The 19415-nt window shown below is 41.1% G+C and overlaps 1 protein-coding gene across 2 annotated transcripts in view; it reads right to left on the bottom strand.

The window, feature by feature from the left end:
• Positions 1-19415, bottom strand: part of LOC120310235 (rab GTPase-activating protein 1-like) — a 102601-nt gene that overhangs the window by 62559 nt on the left and 20627 nt on the right. Inside the window, exon 5 of one of the 2 annotated variants that reach the window (XM_039348488.1) lies at positions 11136-11177. In XM_039348488.1, coding sequence (XP_039204422.1) covers positions 11136-11177 — 42 coding nt within the window. Of the gene's footprint in view, positions 1-404; positions 1034-11135; positions 11178-19415 lie in introns of those variants that run through there. The other variant, XM_039348439.1, reaches the window with a different exon arrangement.

Here is a 19415-nt window from a genome sequence, read left to right as displayed (position 1 = left end):
TCTTTCAATGCTTTTAAAAATTACATAATGGAGCATTAGAAAAATAAAAATCAGAGGTTCAGAACAGAGAAATAATGTGGGATTCACAAAATAGTGGCCAGTTCTTCCTGCCCACTATCTAAAATAGGCAGAGCTATTTGGGACCAGAATACAAAGCTGCTCCAATCAGCATGACCAATAATGTAATATGATGGGAGTTGTCCAAAATAACAGGAGGACCCTATGCTGCCTCTGCCTGGCTTTGAAGCAAGGTAGCTAAGTGCCATGGCTTCCCACTCTAATGACTAAAAGAGACAGACTCTCTCAATGAATCGGTAGAAGAGCTGGATATGTGAAAACAGGCAGACAGTAGGCAAGAATGACAGATTTGCTAGACACCCATTTTTACAAAACAAGGATCTCACCGCAAGAAGACGAGGCACAAACAGGCGATGCCCCATCCCCAGAAGTTCCAGCACTCGACAAGCATACTCATTCACAAGCTTGCTTCTCTCATCGTGAATATCCTGGGTCCTTCTGATGGGTGGTGTGAGCTTGGGAGCTGGGGTTGGGCAAGATACCCCTTCCTCCATCAGCAAAATACTGCAAGTATCCAGAATGAGAAATGCTGTCTTCTTAAGCCACAGTTTTGCACTATAGTATTATGGGAGCCAGATTTAGGTCTCTTAGAAATCAATGCATTTATTGTCCACAACAGGGACAACCAAGTATAATATCAAAAAAAAAAAAAAAAAACCCAGAAAACATGTTTGGAGGAAGCACAGAAGAAGCCGGTATTCCAAAAGTACAGCTGCAAATATAAGCTGAAGACTTGGAACTAAAAATGCCTGAAAAAAAGATAAAATGGCAGAGAAGGATGCAGAAAAAGGGCTGCAATAGCCCAGCTTGCCTGGAAGTGCGTGTAAGTACAAGGAGGAGAAGCAGAAAGAGCAAAAAGCCCAGGCTGGTTGTAAAGCTGCAAAGAAAAAAAGGATGAGCTCATTGCAATCCCTGATTCGTGACAAGCGTGGTTAGGCGTCTGCTGTTGCTGCTGCCACCTTTCTCTGTGAATCGGTAATGAAGTGATAGAAAAAGGGGGGGGGGGAGAGGCGGAGGCAGCTGAATGAGCATGCAGAGGATGCCTCAGAGGAGAATGCTGTCATAAGAAGCCAATGGTGAGCGACCTTCCAAATCCGCCTTCCTTCCATATGTTAGCTACACAGTTGCCCAGGGCACAAGACAATCTTGTTGTCTCTTGCTTAGGCGAGCCACATTGAAATTCAATCATAATACTAACCCTGATCAATACAGGCTTTCAAATCAAGATTTAATCCTGCCTAGACATATGGAATAGAGAAAACAGGGAGGGAAAATTTGTCAGTCCCACCCAGATTGTTGCATGGATGCAAGACAGATGGAAAAATAGAACAGCCAAATGCAAAAACTGTGAAACGTCTGTATTTGTGCTGTTTGTGCAACACAAATTATACTTTTCAGGACAGATAGCTTTGTGTAGGTAAAATTTCAGAAATTCAAGAGGACCAGTCTAAATATATCAAATAAGCATTCTGAATCTAGAACAATATTAAATGGGGGGGGGTAACTGAAAATGTATTTTACACAAAAGGTAAGTCATATACAAGACAACATAGAAATCTTTTTTGTATGTACATATTTGCATGAGGGATATTTAACATTTTTTTTCTCTACATGACCTAGCTTTATACACTCTGGTCTTGGCTGCAAAATGATTTCCACCGACTTTTCCCCTTCAATGAATCTAATCTATTCTTCATAGATGGTAGCCATGTCATTTTATACATTCTACGGAGCTGATTGAACTTGCTAGCATGAGCCATTTAATGATTGTACTATTAAAGCTTTCAGTATGCCTAGGGCCAGATCAGATCTCTTTGCTGCTTGATGGAGATTCTGCCTGACTTGTTTACATTAGCTATCATTCAGATTGAAACACTCAACATTTTCAGTGACTTCTGAGAACTTTTTAGTTTGGTGTAGAAGATGCCAAGTAATGAGTTAATTCTCTTGTTGCCCAGGAAATTATGGACATGTGACTTAACATTTTGTCTCTAGGCTAGGTGCTGGACTCCCCACACTTTGGACCCATGCGGAACTTAAGTAATCCATCAAACAAATGAAAAATAGGAAGCAGGGACACCCTTATACAGTACCATGTTTTCCCCAAAATAAGACCCAACTGGAAAATAAGCCCTAGCATGATTTTTCAGGATGCTTATAATATAAGCCCCACCACAAAAATAAGTCCCAATTAAGACTGTGAGCCAGACGGACGCATTTAGTACCATATTTTCCCCCAAATAAGATCTAACCAAAAAACAAGCCCTAATGTGTCTTTTGGAGCAAAAATTAATATAAGACCCGGTCTTATTTTCAGGGAAACATAGTATATATGAGCATAATATAGCTTGGAATAAATGTCGATGAAGGTTCTCAGTTATCCAGGTAGAGCTATCTGAAAACTGAGTCACGGCAACTGCACTTCTCTTGTTGGTTCAAAACATTTTGTTGCTTATCCAAGTAGCTTTTTCAGCCAGTCTGAAGCAGCTACTTGGGATAAGCAGTGAAATGTTTCAAACCAACAAGAAAAGAAGTCCAGTTGCCATAACTCAACTTCCATGCAATGTGGAATAAAGCAAACCTGTCGTTCTCACTAATGCTATGATTAATCACTGATGGCCTGAGCTGAGGTTTCCATGCATCTGTCAGCCCAAACACAACAGAACCTTCATAATAAGAATCTAATGCTTAATTATCAGTTTTGCATGATGACATATCCATAATAGAAGACATTTTAGATTACCTGATATCTGGGAGGGGAATAACAACTGAAACCTTTTGGGAGAAAAATTTATCGTAGCAATTATTCCTCCCTGCCCAAAGTGAACTATCCAGGAAAAAATGTGTTTACAGCTAGTCCTCTGCATACGACTCTAATGGAGTCTGACCATCACAGCTGTTGTCATGATGGTTATAAATCAGGCCATCCATATGACTGACAAATTTTACAATCTTTTTGTGCTGGTCATTAAGCAAATGCTGTAGTTGTTAATAAACCATAGTTTGCTATGGGCCAGGTTTGCCAAAAAAAAAAACCAAACAGAAGTAAATGCTGGTTTTTGGAAAAACCATCATAAAATGTGGTCATATAAATGTGGCCTGGTTGCAGAACACATGACATGTGATCACATGACCAGGTGAGTAGTCACTGGAATTTTGGAAACAGAGGCTAAATATCCCTAGCAAGTTTTGTTGTAATTTCAAATCATTGCTAAGTGGCCAGTCGTAAATTGAGGATTACTTGTATTCTATAGTTTAGTGAAGGTAATACCATGTTTCCCTGAAAATAAGACACAACCAAAAAATAAGCCCTAGCATGATTTTTCAGCGTGCTCATAATATAAGCCCAACTCCAAAAATAAGCCTGTTAAAAGACAGCGCAGCCACCTGCCCACTCCATCCCACCATCTGCTAAGGAGGCAGGGGTGCTCCTGGGTTCCGGCTATGCATGCAGTGTCTGGCCAGGGCTGCTCAGAGTGCAATGCTCATCGCCTGGCCTGCCCCACTGCAGTCGTGGCCAAGCAGATAGAGTGGGATAGAGTGGATGGGCAGCTGCACAGCACGTCCAATGAGATGGATCACATGCCTCCCCCCCACACCTCTGCCTGCTGCTTGGAGGGTTGGCCTGGCAGTAGCAGCGCTCCCACTCACCTGCACTTTGCGGACCAGAGTGTGTCAGCCAAAGGGCTGGCGGGCTGCAACCTGCTGCCAGATGCCTTGGTGTGCTCGCCGCCTCCTGTACATGAAAAAATAAGACATCCCCCTCAAAATAAGCCCTAATGGGTCTTTTGAACCAAAAATAAATATAAGACCCAGTTTTATTTTGGGGGAAACACAGTAGGCTTTGTCCATATGTGTTTGTGTGCAGTTTTTAACAAGTTATTTCTTTTTTAAAGAAAAAAATGTTAGAAATAACTTTGTTGCCTATTTGCTGTAACTGCTATGAATTGTTTAGGAATTCTTGGATGTATCTGGCTGGATATTGCCAGAAATCAACTATTTATTTAAGTAATTTTGCATTTATATTATTTATTTATTTTTAAAAAACCTGGTTTGCCAACTTTTTTCTACACTGATTTTATTAAGATACATCATATAAGCTAATTTTGACATTTTTATTAATTATATTTCTGCTCTCCTACATGGAATCATAGTGCTGGAAGAGTCCTTGGAGGTCTTCTACTCCAATGCTATGCCCATGGCAGAGATCTTATATCATCCTGGACAAATAGTTGTCCAGTCCTTTCTTGAAAACCTCAGCAGTATCTCTATCTCCCATCTTTCGGGAATGTGTTCCCTCTTTCCTGGGAAACTGCCACCTCACTATAGTCCTTCACACCAGCAACTCTTCCGTGGTCATCATCTCTCAGAGAATCTTCATAATGGCAAGTTTATTCTATTAGGTAAGTTTCCTTCAATCCTCAGCAAAAGAAATTTTATATAACTGTAAAGACTTTTTTAAAAATCTCTCTTATGGAATAAACAGCAAAAGGGTGATTAGAATGTTGATTTTGGAAAGTTATAAACAGACTAGGAGTTCAGATGGATTTGAAATAAAAATTTGAAACTAATCGTAAGAACCCTCCCCATAGGAAAATGCTGCTGTTTTGAGTATTTAAAATATATATAAATGATAAAATGAGATTTTGAATGTTAGACATTAGAGGACATTAGAGGAAATCAGGTGGAATTAAAAATTACAGTTAAAAGAGAACTCAAATTTAACATACTAATACAAAATGGAGCAAACAGACGCAAATGTTAATTTTAAAAATGTCTACCATTATAGACAAGCTGTATTTGGAAGAAAATATAAAAAATGACTAGCTTTACTAGATAGTACTGAGTCTGATTTGAAAGTGGATCTAAAATGATGGACTATGAGAATGATGTGGAAGAAAATGCTACACTGGATAAACAAATGAAATTGGATGATGCCTTACCAAAACAATAGAGTGACATGAATAATTTTCTTACACTGAATGTATGGAAGAGACTGCTTAAAGAAGAATTTCACGAGCAGGGGCAAAGAATAAATCAGAAGGAATCAGGTTCCAGGATTAACGAATAAAATAGTTGAAAGAAAAAGAAAGGAATATAAAAAGATCAAGACTGTTAAAAGTAAAAAGGAATATAAAATTGATTTTTTTGATTATGATTAAAGTAGGTATGTTGTTTTCTGTGGTAACCCTTTGTGGGCTTTTGCTGACCTGGCTGAACAATGAGACTTTTAAGGATTTGTTTACAGAGAAGGAGATGAAATATGAGAAGAGGAAATCATTTGTTGTATTTCAGAAGAAGGTGATAAGTTACTAAAATTGTTTGTTCTTCTAATTGTGATGAGGTTATTATATATAGAAAGAATATATTCTTTTCTTTCTTTTTTATATATATGATTTCATACTTGATATCATACTGTATCAGGATTCAGCATATTCAGTCATTTATGAAACACTTATTCTTGCATAGGTGTTTCTATCTGCGGGATCAACAGTCCCTATGCACTCTGTATAGTTCATCTAATCAGCCATTCAAGAAGGACTGTGTGTCTGTTGGGCACTGCTCTCTGGTGTTCAGAAGAGATATCACACCAAATATCCATACAGTACTCCAAAATGAAATCAAGTCTGTGTTAAAAAGAAAAGATGGAGAAGTCAGGGATTAATTAAATTAAATTAAATTAATTAAGCAAACATCAGCCTGTGCCTACAAATTCATTAACTCTTTAAGAGAATCCTGATGATCTCAGTAACCACAAGTATCCTAGTTCCAGAAACACCTACTGTATATGACAGTATGTGACGGTAAGGATACAGACTAAAGAGAGTTAGTCTGGCTTTTTCGTGCATAAGCCAGAGTTGTGCTTTGCTTGTTCAGGTTTTGTTGATGCTTTAGTTCTGAAAAACTATTATGGCATTCACAGGTAGACTGTGGAAGAACATCATGTCAAAAAGTTTTGTCTTCTTCATGACTTTCCATAGAAAGGGTTAGGGTTAGGGTAAGAAAGAGGCTATTTTTTTTTCTTTCTGTATTAATAAATACACCATGGCTCCTTTTCTCCGTTGTGACTTGTTTTGTTGTGTTTCCATGACAGGAGCAATTTGCCTTTTTCCTCCCCTAAAGCTTTGTTTGCTAATTGGCCATTCCTATGCAGATTTGCAGCAAAATCCAAGAACAGGGGAACTGTAAGATATAGTTCTACCCTGAGAAATGGCATGAAAAGCATCAAACATTGGGACCAAAACCTAGGGCCTCTGTCTCCTGCTCTTTTTTACAATAAGAAGAAATAATATGCTGTTGGCTCTTTATCCCAGCAAACTGAGAAAAACTCAGTCACGATATATGGATGTATTCTTCAGTCTCCAAAGAATTCCACTCACCATGGGGATGTTGAATTATTGTATGGAATTCAGCATCTCAATTTAGCTGAAAAAACTAAGACTGAATAATTGCATCACTCTGTAGAAAACAATCAACACTATGTAAATCGGGCACCCAGATAGTACAGTATCTGTCAGCCTTACCAGGTAGACTAGAGCAGTATTTCTTAACCTGGGCGATACTGCCCCCCAGGGGGTGATTTCATTTTTCAGGGAGGTGATGGAACAAAAAGGGGTGATGCGGGGGGCGAAGGAACAAAAAGGGGGCGATATGGGACCGATGGAGCAAGAAGTTTTGGGGACACTTGAGACTTTTTCGTACAGTGAATCGCTGTATATCTGTCGCATAAAAACATCAGATCGCTTGCTATTAGTGGATTGAATTGTGTTTTCAAATGTTCCTCCAGCTAGCTTCAGTACAGAACGCCATACATATGTGAAGATGCATTGCTTATCTTCATGCGCGTTGCACAGCAGCCTCTACCCATGCAGTGGTGCGCCATTGGCCAGAATATGGGAGATATGGAAAAAAGGCTAGAAATAAATTATTTGCATCGATATGTCCTGATGACAATTTTAAAGAAAACAAAAAAAGTGTTTGCATAAATTGAAGAATTATTTCCTATGTTGTGATTGAGAGGTTATGTTGGGGGAGGGGGCGATGACAACTTCCTCATTGGCTCAAGGGGGCGATTCGTTCAAAAAGATTAAGAACCTCTGGACTAGAGGAACCATGGCCAGATAATTACACATTATTGTAAAGTTACATTAGCAAACTCTTGCAAGTCTGAAAGTACAATTCTGCCATTGTCACCTTTGCAGCCCCGCAACTTAGGGTGGGTCCCTCCTGAGCCTTTTGCTCTGTCCTTTATACAGTTGTGGCTATACCCTCTCACCTGACCATCTCTTTGACTGGTCCCCAAGACCATTCCCATATAATCATCTATCTCATAAAAATGATTTTAAAAGGCTACTAAGCATGAGTTTAAATTTTATATATATATATATATGTATATGTGTATGTATGTATGTATGTATGTGTATATATATATATATATACACACACACACACACATACATATATAGATAGATATAGCATAAATACAATCATTCTTGCAGAAAATAGTTGCAAGTTTGCTTATTAATGAAAATAGATGTCTTACAATGTTTCTTTTTCTAACACAGCCCTACATGAGCATCGAGCATTTAATGAAAAAGAAATTATTTATTTTTTACATTTATATCTTGCCAGAAGACTCCTAGCAGTTTACTCTCCTAAAACAGCAAACATGACATTCTTTAGAAGCCAAATATATTTGCTGAAAATACCCACAGAGAAAAATCTGAAAGCATGCCTGAGATATGTGTACAAATTAGGTTTTACAGAAAAAGACACTTATCACCTGACTAAATTTACACATAAATTGTTCAGGAAAAAAAAACTGAGTATGTTTTAACAATGACTTGTACAAGCCAAAATGTAAAGATCAACACATGCAAACCACATTATGCCATATTGTTGTGCATGAACCAGGCCACTAATTGATCTCCTAATTCTTTGCTAATTTGGATGACATGACTTGAAGCCCATGATAACGGAAGGGAATATAATAACTAACTGTATTAAACATGAAATAAATTTGTTTTTAGATTTTGAAACAGCATTCCCTTAAAATTACAGGATTTATAAGGACAAGTTCAAATATAAGGGGTGAGGAATCTCCGGTCTTCCAGATATTGCTGAACTACAATTCCCAACGGTGCAACTTATCAGAAATGCTCAATGACATCTATAAATACATAGGTTTGCCATTCCTAATTTAGTTAGAGGATCATAAAAGGATTACAGTGATTTCAGATGATAACATCTACAGAGTCTTAAGTGCATGTAATGTACTTTTCCCTGAACTATGTTCACTTTTTCTGAAACACACGTGCACAGAACAGGTCTTTCATTTTTCTACAGAAAAATTGAGCAGGTTCATTAAAAAAATCTAAACTCTTATACCTTTAACATTTATGTGACAAAGGTTTTTGAAAATGGAATTAATTTGATAGATGGTCTCAAAATTATTCTTCCATAATAAAGTAATTCCTTGCCAACAGAAGAAATCTGCTAGAACAGATTGAACACCATTCACTTAAAACTATAACAAAGGAAGCTCCAATCTTTTAAGGAAAAATTCCCAGAAAGAAAAATACTGTAAATTCTAGAGCCATTGGACCATAAAATGCAAGAAATTAATCTGTGATATTTCTATTAGGTGCTCAAAAATATTTGAAAGTGACAGAATCTTTCAAGTTTTGCTATTCTAATTTTTTCATTCTAGAGTGAAAAACAAGCTCATGAGCTAAATAAGATGATACATTAGTTTTCTAATAAATATTTCACACTTTGGGGGAATTTCAACTATTTTTTAGTCATTATGAATTTTGGCTCAACTTTCTGAATTTCTTAGAAGACTAAAATGCTCTCTTTGAGCTAATAGTGAAATATTGTCATTTTTTTAAAATATCAGCTTAATCCTATTTTTTATTATTTATTATTTAGAGCTACCCCTTGAATAAAGAAATTGAATTGATTAATAATAAAAATATAGCTGATTAATGTAAAACATCTGTGCAAATGTGCAAATATTATATATTAAAAACACATTATAAATATAATATAGAGCAAGCAATAATTGTGATATAGTCCTTTCCATACAATGGCAAATGAAAAAATATAATTGGAGGATGATGTCCTAATTTAAATGAAACCGGGCTGCTACTTTAAATAGAAATGTAAAATATGGGCATAAAATAAATTTCTTTGTGCTTATTTATTTACTATACTTGTATGCAATCCATTCCCTAGAGCCTTAGGACAGCTTACAGAAATAGAATTAAAACACCAGAAATAAAATGTATGAAAACAGTAAAACTACAATTTCTGTTAGCAATTCTATGCTAATTACAACAACAATTAACTGCCACCTAGAAACAAGCCTGAAAAATGCAAATCTAGGACTCATGTTGAGTCATGGAAAAGGGAAAGCAGGAAAAAGGAAGATTTAAGTTTAGCACTCTCACATTGATAGACAGCAATTGCCTGCTTAAATTAGTTTCAATCTAGTTCAGTAACAATCCTTATCTAGTTGTGCCATGTGAAAAGTCTGGGTAGCTTCTGTTGACCACAAGCCAGGGAGCCTAGCAGCAGTATGTGTTCCTAATGCACTATAGCTGTGGAAGGTGACAAAGAACTTGCTAAAGGGAATGCACAATGTGTAAACTTTTCTTTTAAGGAGCTTCAGACAAGAGTTTTTGGGCAGGCACAAATTCACAGCAGTGCAGATGAAGAAATTTTCTTAAGACATATTCATGAAAGGAAGACAATTATACAAGCAGGATAGATACTATTATATACATTCTATCACCTGCTAGACACTGCTATCACTTGCATACCATTAGCAAGTCACATATTTGCTGCTTTTAAAATAGCATTGTAGCACAATAGCACAATTTGTTATTCCAAATTGTGCCAAGAAATTTAAATTCCTTCCATAACAAGTAGAAAGGAAGCTTTGTAGATTGTTATAGTCAACCATATTCACATCTGATGCCAATTACCAGAAACAAAGTGCGTACGTTATTCATTTGTTCATTCCTTTATTAATTTATTTAACAAATATATTTAGCCACTCATCTACCAAAGGTACTCGGGATGGCAGAGAGAACTAAAGAACAAAGCTAAAATTCACAAACATTTAAAAGGAAAGTTAAGGACTTGGAACGCAGTGGCTCATGTGGTTAGGACTCTGGGTTGGAGATTAGCAAGCCCGCATTCGAGACCCAAGTGCTGGTGCATGGTGGGGTGAGCTCCTGTCATTCACTCCAGTTCCTTGACAAGGACATGCAAGGAGACTCCGTGAGCATCCCCCGTGCAATGGTGATGTCATCAGCTAATCCTTTCAACCTGGAAGCACCTTAAATAGTGCTTCCAACACAAACGGGATAGGAGGACCCTGACAAAATTTTGACACCAACCCATTAGGCATACCCACACCCACAACTCCATTAAAAGCTCAGTCCAATTGCCTGGGGAAATAACCAGATCATCACAGCATTCCAGAAGATCAGAAAGATAGGGCCTGTCCATATCTTAGTGGGGAAGCTGTTCCATAAAATAGGTACAATGACAGACAGATTGACAAACTTCCAAGGATTCACAGATGACCCTGCTTCAACAGGAAGCCCCATAGATTGCATGCTTTGCCTAATATTATAGGATGGGCAAAAAGAACTGGGAGAGACAGTCTAGCAAATAATCTGGCTTCATGTCATGTATAGCTTTAAAGATGACATCTAGCACAGGACTTTTCAACCGGTGGTACGCGTACTACCGGTGGTACTTTGGCACCTGGCGGGTGGTATGTGACTGTCTTAGAGAAGTGGTAGTGGGGCGGAAAGGAATGAGCTGAAGCGGCGGCAGTGCACACAAGCCTGAGGGAGAGGCAGCTGGAGCTCGGAACATTCTCTTTTCTATTACGTTTTTCAGAAACCAATTAATCAAAATAGTAAATAAAATTATGTGTATATAGAAAATATAGTAACAATTATGGCACCAAGGTACTTCTGTGGACTTGCTGAAGTGAGTGAATAGAGAAAGATAAAAAGAATTTTACAGGATTATCTTACCTTTAAGAGAGCCAGGGCTACATTAAAGATTACATTCAGACCCTGCAGTGTAAAGAAAGAAACAAGAAATAGTATTAATCCAGCTTGCAAGGTATTTACCTAAGTAAACAATACTAATAATACTAGGATTGTATCAAGGTTTTTATAGATAAACATATAAAAATAATACTTCAAAGGCTTTTATGGAGAAATTCACAGTTAGATTTTTAAAAATCTATGTAAAATGAACACACTAAGGAATAAAGTCTTCTTCATGGTTTCTTTTCTGCAGGATTGTTGGGTTAAGGTGGTAAAATATCATCTGTGTTAACTTCCATTTCTATTTTAAAAATATAGACCAGGAGTAGCCTTATTTCTTTTTCTGTTTAAATCAACTTGGCCTACTATGTTATTTTGTCATTTAGATATATCTATGTATTAAGCCACATAAACTCTCAAGTATTTGTCTCCCTATACACTGAAAAATATAGCAAATTAGAATTAAACATTTTATTAGGAAAATTACTGAAAGGTCTAAATACTATAATAAAAATAGGAATACAACGTTGTTTAATATTATCTATATTCACAAATCTAAGAATTAAGTTCACATATTTTTCCTCTCTTAATGCACCATATGTAGAATACTATATAATTAATGGTGATACCTTGTTTTCTATTACATCTGAATTCATAAATTAAAATTTTGGCAAAATCCAGGACTATAAACTGTGGTTTAGCATTAACAGAAATTAGAAGTTTTCCAATTACTTTTCAAAATCAAAAAATTAAAAACATAAACAGATAAGCAGACAAGAAAAAAAAAGTTTAAGAAAGAGAAAAGATTAAAAAAGAGAGAGGACAGAAGTGCCTAAATAAAAGAAAAAGGAAAAAAGAATGACTTCTAATATTCTTTAGTACAAATATGAATAAAAGAATACATCAAACTCTTCTTCTAAGATTAACATTTGTCTGCATTATTTCTATAATCCCATATAATTCTAATAATCAAATCCTAAAATCATCACTTCATTTCTTGCAAAAAAAAAATATCTTTAAAATTTTGCTGTCATTGACTGAATAAATATTATTGATTGACCATTTCTTGCAAAAAAATCCAAGTATTTTCCAAATAAAAATAAAATTGGTCAAAATCTTTTCTTTAATCAAAGCTAATTTTGCCATCTCCGCTGATTCCATCAGCTTCACATTCTTCCATTGTAGGTATTTGTAAATCTTCCATCATTGTGTATATAAAACTCTTGATGCTGTTATCAAAAATAAAAGAAAGTTCCATAGAATGTTTTTATTTTATAAGTGGAAGAAAGGGCTGAAATTTACATTGATTATAATTCAATAATATATTTCAGAAAAATAAATTTCAACCTTTCCACATATACTTCCATTGATTTAATTGCATATTATACCCCCAAAATTTTGCACTAATCCTTTTTTCTTTTCTGCTTATAATTTAATTTTTTGTTTTAAAAAGTCAATAAAGTTATTAAGTTTTCCAACTGCAGAAAGCAATTAGAAAAGCAAAGGGGCATTATCTTACCTGAACGCCTTTTCTCAGCATGATGATGTAGAATCCACCGAATGGTAATTTCAGCCTTCCTGCTCAGAACAGACTAGGTCAGAACTTTGGCCACGCCTCCCTCTGGGTGTGTCTTCCCAGTTTTGACAAGGCGAAGCATCCCTGACGAAGTCCGGCGCAATGGCTCCAATCATCGTGACACTACCCTAACGGGAGGGTGTGGATTCTACATCATCATGCTGAGAAAAGGCGTTCAGGTAAGACAACGCCCCTTCTCCAGCATGAGGAGTGTAGAATCCACCGGATGGGACATACCAAAGCCACTCATGTCCCTACGGGGGGGGGGAGTCTAGGCTTGTGTCCCCTGAGAAGAAACAACCTGTTGTAGGACCCGTCTACCAAACGCGGCGTCCGCCGCTGCAAAACTATCTATCCTATAATGCCTGACAAATGAGGAAGGGGAGGGCCACGTCACTGCCCTACAAATCTCCTCGACCGAAGCTTACGTGGACCAAGCTGCTGATGCAGCTGCGCTGCGCGTCGAGTGAGCCGTGATGTGTACAGGAACTGGAAGTGACTGAGAAAGATAGGCCCGAGCAATGCATGCTCTTATCCACCTACCAATGGTCGAAGATGAAACCTTCTGACCCATGGCGGAGGGTTGAAAGGACACGAACAAGGCCTCTGACTTGCAAAAGGCTGAGGTTCGCTTGACGTAATGATGCAGAGCCCTGCGCACATCCAATTTATGCCACTGTCGTTCTAGACTATGTGAAGGATTCGGACAGAAATTTGGAAGAACTAAGTCTTGGGACCTGTGAAACAAGGTATTGACCTTTGGAATGAAGGAAGGGTCCAATCTGAGGACCACCCTATCCTCGAAAAAGGTGCACAAATCACTCCTAACCGAAAGTGCGGCCAATTCCGAAATCCTTCTAGCCGATGTTATGGCTACTAGGAATGCCACTTTCAAAGACAGAAAATGAAGAGAACAAGAACTGAGAGGTTCAAACAGAGGAGAGGTCAAAGCCTGTAACACCCTAGGTAGGTCCCAAGACGGATAGCGATGTACCGCGGGTGGTCTAGCGTTAACTGCCCCCTTTAGGAAAGCACTAACCGCCAGATGTTGCGACAAAGGAACCTAGTTGTCACAGGTAAGGACCGTTGACAGGGCCGCGATCTGCCTGCGGATGGTACTAGGTGATAAACCTTTGTTCATACCTTCCAGCAGATAGTCCAAAATATTGGGAATTGTGACCGAGAGCAGCCTGAGATTTTGCTTAGTGCACCACGTGCAGAAGTTCCTCCACGTGGCATTATAAATTCTATTAGTCGAGGGGCGCCTTGAGGCCTGAATCATCAAGATCAACCCGGACGAATAGGATTGCCTAGCTAAGAAGGATTGCCTAGCTAAGGATTACCTAGCTAATAGGATTGCCTAGCTAAGAAGACAAGAAGCAACGGGTGGAAACTAATCAAGGAGAGAAGCAACCTAGAACTAAGGAGAAACTTCCTGACAGTGAGAACAATTAATCAGTGGAACAGCCTGCCTCCAGAAGCAGTAAATGCTCCAACACTGGAAGTTTTTAAGAAGAGACTGGACAGCCATTTGTCCGAAATGGTATAGGGTTTCCTGCCTGAGCAGGGGGTTGGACTAGATGACCTCCAAGGTCCCTTCCAACTTTACTACTATTACTATTACTAAATCTTCCCACTCAAGTGCCAGGCAGCTAGCTGGAGCCACTGTGGATCTGGGTGCTGAAGATTCCCTTGGCTGAGAGCCACTCATTCTGGGGGAATCCTCCACGGCGGTGAGAGCGATACATCCACAAGGTCGGCAAACCACGGATGCCTTGGCCAATGTGGAGCAATCAAGATTATCTCCGCCCTTTCCTGAATCAGCTTGCGGATGGTTGCCTGTAACAACAGAAGGGGAGGAAAGGCATAAAGCGGCCCCCCGGCCACTGTCACCGAAGGGCATCCGTTCCCTCCGCTCCCCGTGTCGGGAACCTGGAGAAGAACCTGGGAAGTTGAATGTTTGACGGGGAGGCAAAGAGGTCCAGATGTGGACAACCAAACCTTATTGAGATGTCCCTGAACAGTGCCGGGTCCAGTCGCCACTCCGAGTGGTCAGGAATCTGCTTGTCGATTCGCTTGCCCCGAAATGTGTTCCGCCCTGATGGACTCCAGGTTGGACTCTGCCCACAGACCTAGATCCAAGGCCTCCTGCATGAGCGACCAGGACCGGGTCCCTCCCTGTTTGTTGACGTGAGCCTTGGCCGCCACGTTATCCGTCAGAATCAGGACGTGCTGTCCCGTCACTAGGGAGGAAAACTGCCGGAATGCTAAGTGTATGGCCCTGAGTTCGAGCCAATTTATATTGTGAACTAGGTCCGACCGGGACCACTGTCCCTGGGCCAGATAGGTTTGAAGATGGGCACTCCAACCGAACAGACTGGCGTCTGTAGTCAAGGTAAGCCTGAGGGGCTCCTTGAAAATGGTCCCCTAGGTCATTGCGGATGAAGCCCACCATAGGAGGAATAACAAAGTGTGGTGGGGAACCCTGACCTTTCTGTTGGAGGAACTGAGGTTCTGTTTCTGAAAGGGAAGGAGGAACCATTGGAGGCTTCTTGAGTGAAGCCTGGCCCATAGAACGATCCCCATGCAAGAAACCATCTTTCCCAAGAGTTGAGACAGCTGTACCAGGGGCACTACTTTATTTATTTATTTATTTATTTATTTATTTATTTATGAGACTTATATACCGCTTTAAGTGCAAGCACTCTCTAAGCGGTGTACACCAGTAAGCAATGTATATATATAGTTACATTGCCCCCAACAATCTGGGTCCTCATTTTACCTACCCCGGAAGGATGGAAGGCTGAGTCAACCTTGAGCCGGTAAGATTTGAACCGCTGACCTGCTGAACACAGTCAGCTAAAGTGGCCTGCAGTACTGCACTCTAACTGCTGCGCCACCTCGGCTCACTACTTTGTCCCTCCGAACTTGATATACCAGTTTTCGGATGCTGACCCGACGTTCCTGTGAAAGATAGACCTTACAAAGGTCTGAATCTATGATCGCCCCAAGATGTAGGAGGCGCTTTGTGGGGATCGTGTGGCTCTTTTTGAAGTTCACTGAGAACCCGTGAACCTGAAAGGTATGTATTGTGACTTCCAGGTCTGACTGGGCTGACTGAAAGGAGCTAGACTGCACTAAATGTCGTCTAGATAGCATTGCACGCGCACCGGCATCATCCTGAGGTCAGCCGCCAAGACTGCCAAAATTTTTGTGAAAACCCTTGGAGCTGAAGATAGACCAAAGGGAAGGGCTCTGTACTGGTAATGCCGGTGTGCGTAACAAAACCGGAGGAACCTGCGGTGTTCTGGAAGTATCAGGATGTGTAAGTACGCCTCTGTCAGATCTATGGAGGAGAGGAAATCCCCTTTCCTGATACTGGTGAGAATGGACTTTAGGGTCTGCATCTTGAACCTTCTGTAGGTCAAGAAGTAGTTCAGACCCTTTAAGTCCAGTATCGCTCTCCATCCTCCTGAGGCTTTGAGAGAATGGAGTAAAAGAGAATGGAGTAAAACCCCTTTCTTTCTTGATCCAATGGTACTGGTTCTATGGCTTTGATTTCTGACAGATGGGAGATGGTCGTGGCTACCAATTTTGCCTTGGTTGCGTTTCGTGACACCAGACACTGTATGAAACGGTCTGGGGGAAGAGAGTAGAACTCTAGGGTGAGACCATACTTGACGGTTTCCCTGACCCAAGAGTCGGTAGTGGTCACCTCCCAAATGTCGCTGAACAGCGCCAGGCAACCCCCGATGGGAGAGTCCTCTTTGGCATCACTTGGACCGCCTGTACGGGCGGCCACCCGAGCCCCGGAAGGGACGTTTGGATTGGAATTGGCCCTTGGCACCCATGCTTTGGCAGTCCTGTGTATGATCTTGCCTGGGGGGAAAAGATCGCGAGCCTCTTGACCAACCCCAGAACTGCCCTGCCCGAAAGGGCTGCCTCCACTCCCAGGAACCACTGGGATGGAAGGCCTGCCGACGGAACTCCTGCTGGGGCCGCCTATTCAACCGTTTGGAGGGGTGAGCCAGAATCTTGCGTTTATCCTTGCCCTCGATAATGTGCGGTTCGACGATTGACCCGAACAACTGTGTACCGCTATTTGGATGTGGACAGACGCCACTTTGACTTCAAGTCCGTTCTCCACTGTTTCAGCCATAGTAACCTACGAGAGGCAACCGTGGCTGCAATGGATCTGGCAGAGTACCTGGTTGAATGAAGAGAAACGTCTGCCACGTACTCTGAAGCAGCCACTAGCTTCCCTAGTGTCTGATGTGTCCGAACCTGATCTGGTGGAACAACTGCCTGCAGTTCACGAAGCCACATGATTGATGCCCTGGCGAAGAAAGAGGATGATCGCCCATGCCAAAGCCTGGTGCGTTCGGCGGAGAGAAACTTCAAACTTCTTGTCCTCCGCTTTCAGGGCCTCAGCCATATCCCCTGGAATAGCAGATATGGAAAACAAAGAAGTCAGGGGAGTATCTACAGAAGGCACCTCCAAGAGGGAAACAAATGAAGAAGAAACATTGAACAGTTTCTTCTCTGTACTATTAGGAGAAGGCAGAGTAGCCAGGGATGACCACTGTTTCTCCACTGTAGTACGGAAAACCTGTGGACAAGGAATCTGCTTGTCCTCCACGACCTGTTCAGCGAACAATGGGTTAGATTCCTGACTGGTGGAGGTAGAAGGTTTCTCCTCCTGTACCGAAGTGAGGTTGGCGGTGGTAATGGCCTTTATCAGTAGAGACCTGAAAAGAGAAGGGTCAAAAAGCCCCGAAGTTGGCGCCTGTTCGGGCGCTGCCTCCTCATCCTCTGACATGGGCGTGTCAGCTATCTCCAGGTCAAACAGATCCCTCCTCCCCTAGCTGGGAAGAAGTCTCAGAAACGCCTGAACCGGAGACTGTAGTACGTCCCACTTGAGAAGGAGGTATAGAAGGTAGTGGTTGCAAGGGTCGTTGTCCCCTAGAAGACATGAATTGCATAAACGCATTGTGCATGAAAGACTGAAACTGATCTGACCACATATCCCTTTGTTCCATAGAACTAGCACCAGCCTCAGCTGGAATAAATGTGTCCTCAGGGCCTTGATGAATAGATGATGAGGAGCAAGGGGGACCAACCTGCTCAGTTTCCCCCTGAGGAGACCAAGTCCTAGGGGCATCATGAGAAGGTACAAATGGAGGCTCAAATGGAGAAGTGTCCAATGGGATGGGGGGGAACCACTTCAGCTTCACTGGACATGAGCCTTTGGGCTTTGGAGAATTCCCTTTCCAGCGCCAGGTGTCTCCTCGAGGCCTCTCGCTCGGCTGACTTGGAGGGCTCTTTGGTAGAAATGTGTTTTGTCTTGGCTTTTGCTTTCCCCCCGCGTCCAAATCAGTAGATCTGCGCTTTGTTTGTGCATGGGGAATACCAGAGCCCTGTGATGCCTGGGGCGAGGAACTGTCTGCCATTGCAGTCTAGATAATCCGGGTAGGAGATATCCAGAAGTGGGGGGAACCCAAACACGCAGATCTAGTTGACAGAGATGGAAAACGATCCTCGCTCTGCACAACAGCAATGGCAAGGACAGCCAGACAGCTCCCTAGAACTGCCTGTCTAGGCCAGTGACAAATGCCACTCTCTAATTGGAACAGGTGGTCTAAAAATAATTTCCCCTTTGCTCAACTCACACCAGAAATAAGTATATGTGACAGAACCACCAATGAGTAATCGGAACAATAACTCCAATACACACCAGAAATCAATCTGTGATTCGCCTGAAAACAAGCTGATAAACTCCCCCCCAGTTAAAGGCCTGACAACGCAGGCCAGTGGTAAATAAGGCAGGCCTCAATGTCTTGAAGAGGAACCGAGGTCCCCACAAATTGGCTTTCGTGCCTAAAGACACTCTCAAAATGGCGGCTGCGCCTAAAGATACACTCAAAATGGCAGCCGCTCCCAATAATACTTCCAAAATTGTGACCGCGTGCAAAATGACGCCCACGCCCATTCAGTGCCTTCAAGGAAAAGCGAAAATGCCAAAGGAGGGGAATAGAAGGGAAGCAACCTCTCTGCTAGCTCAATAACTTTAAAGAACAGTCAATTCAAATAAGCATTCTCCTCCTTTTATAGAAAGGCACTTGCTATTAGTTGCGCAGCCTCCGCTGCGATCCGAGTCCTGCGGCCAGAGGAGCCTCGTTGCGACGAAGCCAGAAATGGAAGCCTCCAAACAGCCTGAGTCTCGAAAGACTCCGATCTCCAAAAGCCAGCTTGCTGGCTGGTCCGCACTCTGCTGATTCGCTTGATTGGAGATGAAAAACCCCCACTCGGAGAAAAAAATGGCCTGCAGCCTTCTTCACAGGAGCCTGTTACGCTCAAAGCCAGAAGGCCCTTTTCAAATTTCCAACTAATTCTATGCCAATTCGAGTTCCAATTGCAAAAAAACAAAAGAAAAAAACTACACTTTAGATATCTAAAAAAGGATTAGCTTAGATTAAAATAGATGGTCAATTAACCTAGCCTAGTTAAGGAGCCAAAATTTCTGCACTGTACTGAGCACGAGACTAAGTCAAAACTGGGAAGATACACCCAGAGGGAGGCGTGGCCAAAGTTCTGACCTAGTCTCTTCTGAGCAGGAAGGCTGAAATTACCATCCAGTGGATTCTACACTCATCATGCTGGAGAACACAAGAATCTCAGAATCCTGT

This window comes from Crotalus tigris, unplaced genomic scaffold, assembly GCF_016545835.1.
Source record: "Crotalus tigris isolate CLP2741 ecotype Arizona unplaced genomic scaffold, ASM1654583v1 scf7180000017560.2302168, whole genome shotgun sequence".
Taxonomy (NCBI): domain Eukaryota; kingdom Metazoa; phylum Chordata; class Lepidosauria; order Squamata; family Viperidae; genus Crotalus; species Crotalus tigris.
Note: the sequence above shows the minus strand (reverse complement) of the source record. Positions and strands in the feature narration are given on the sequence as shown.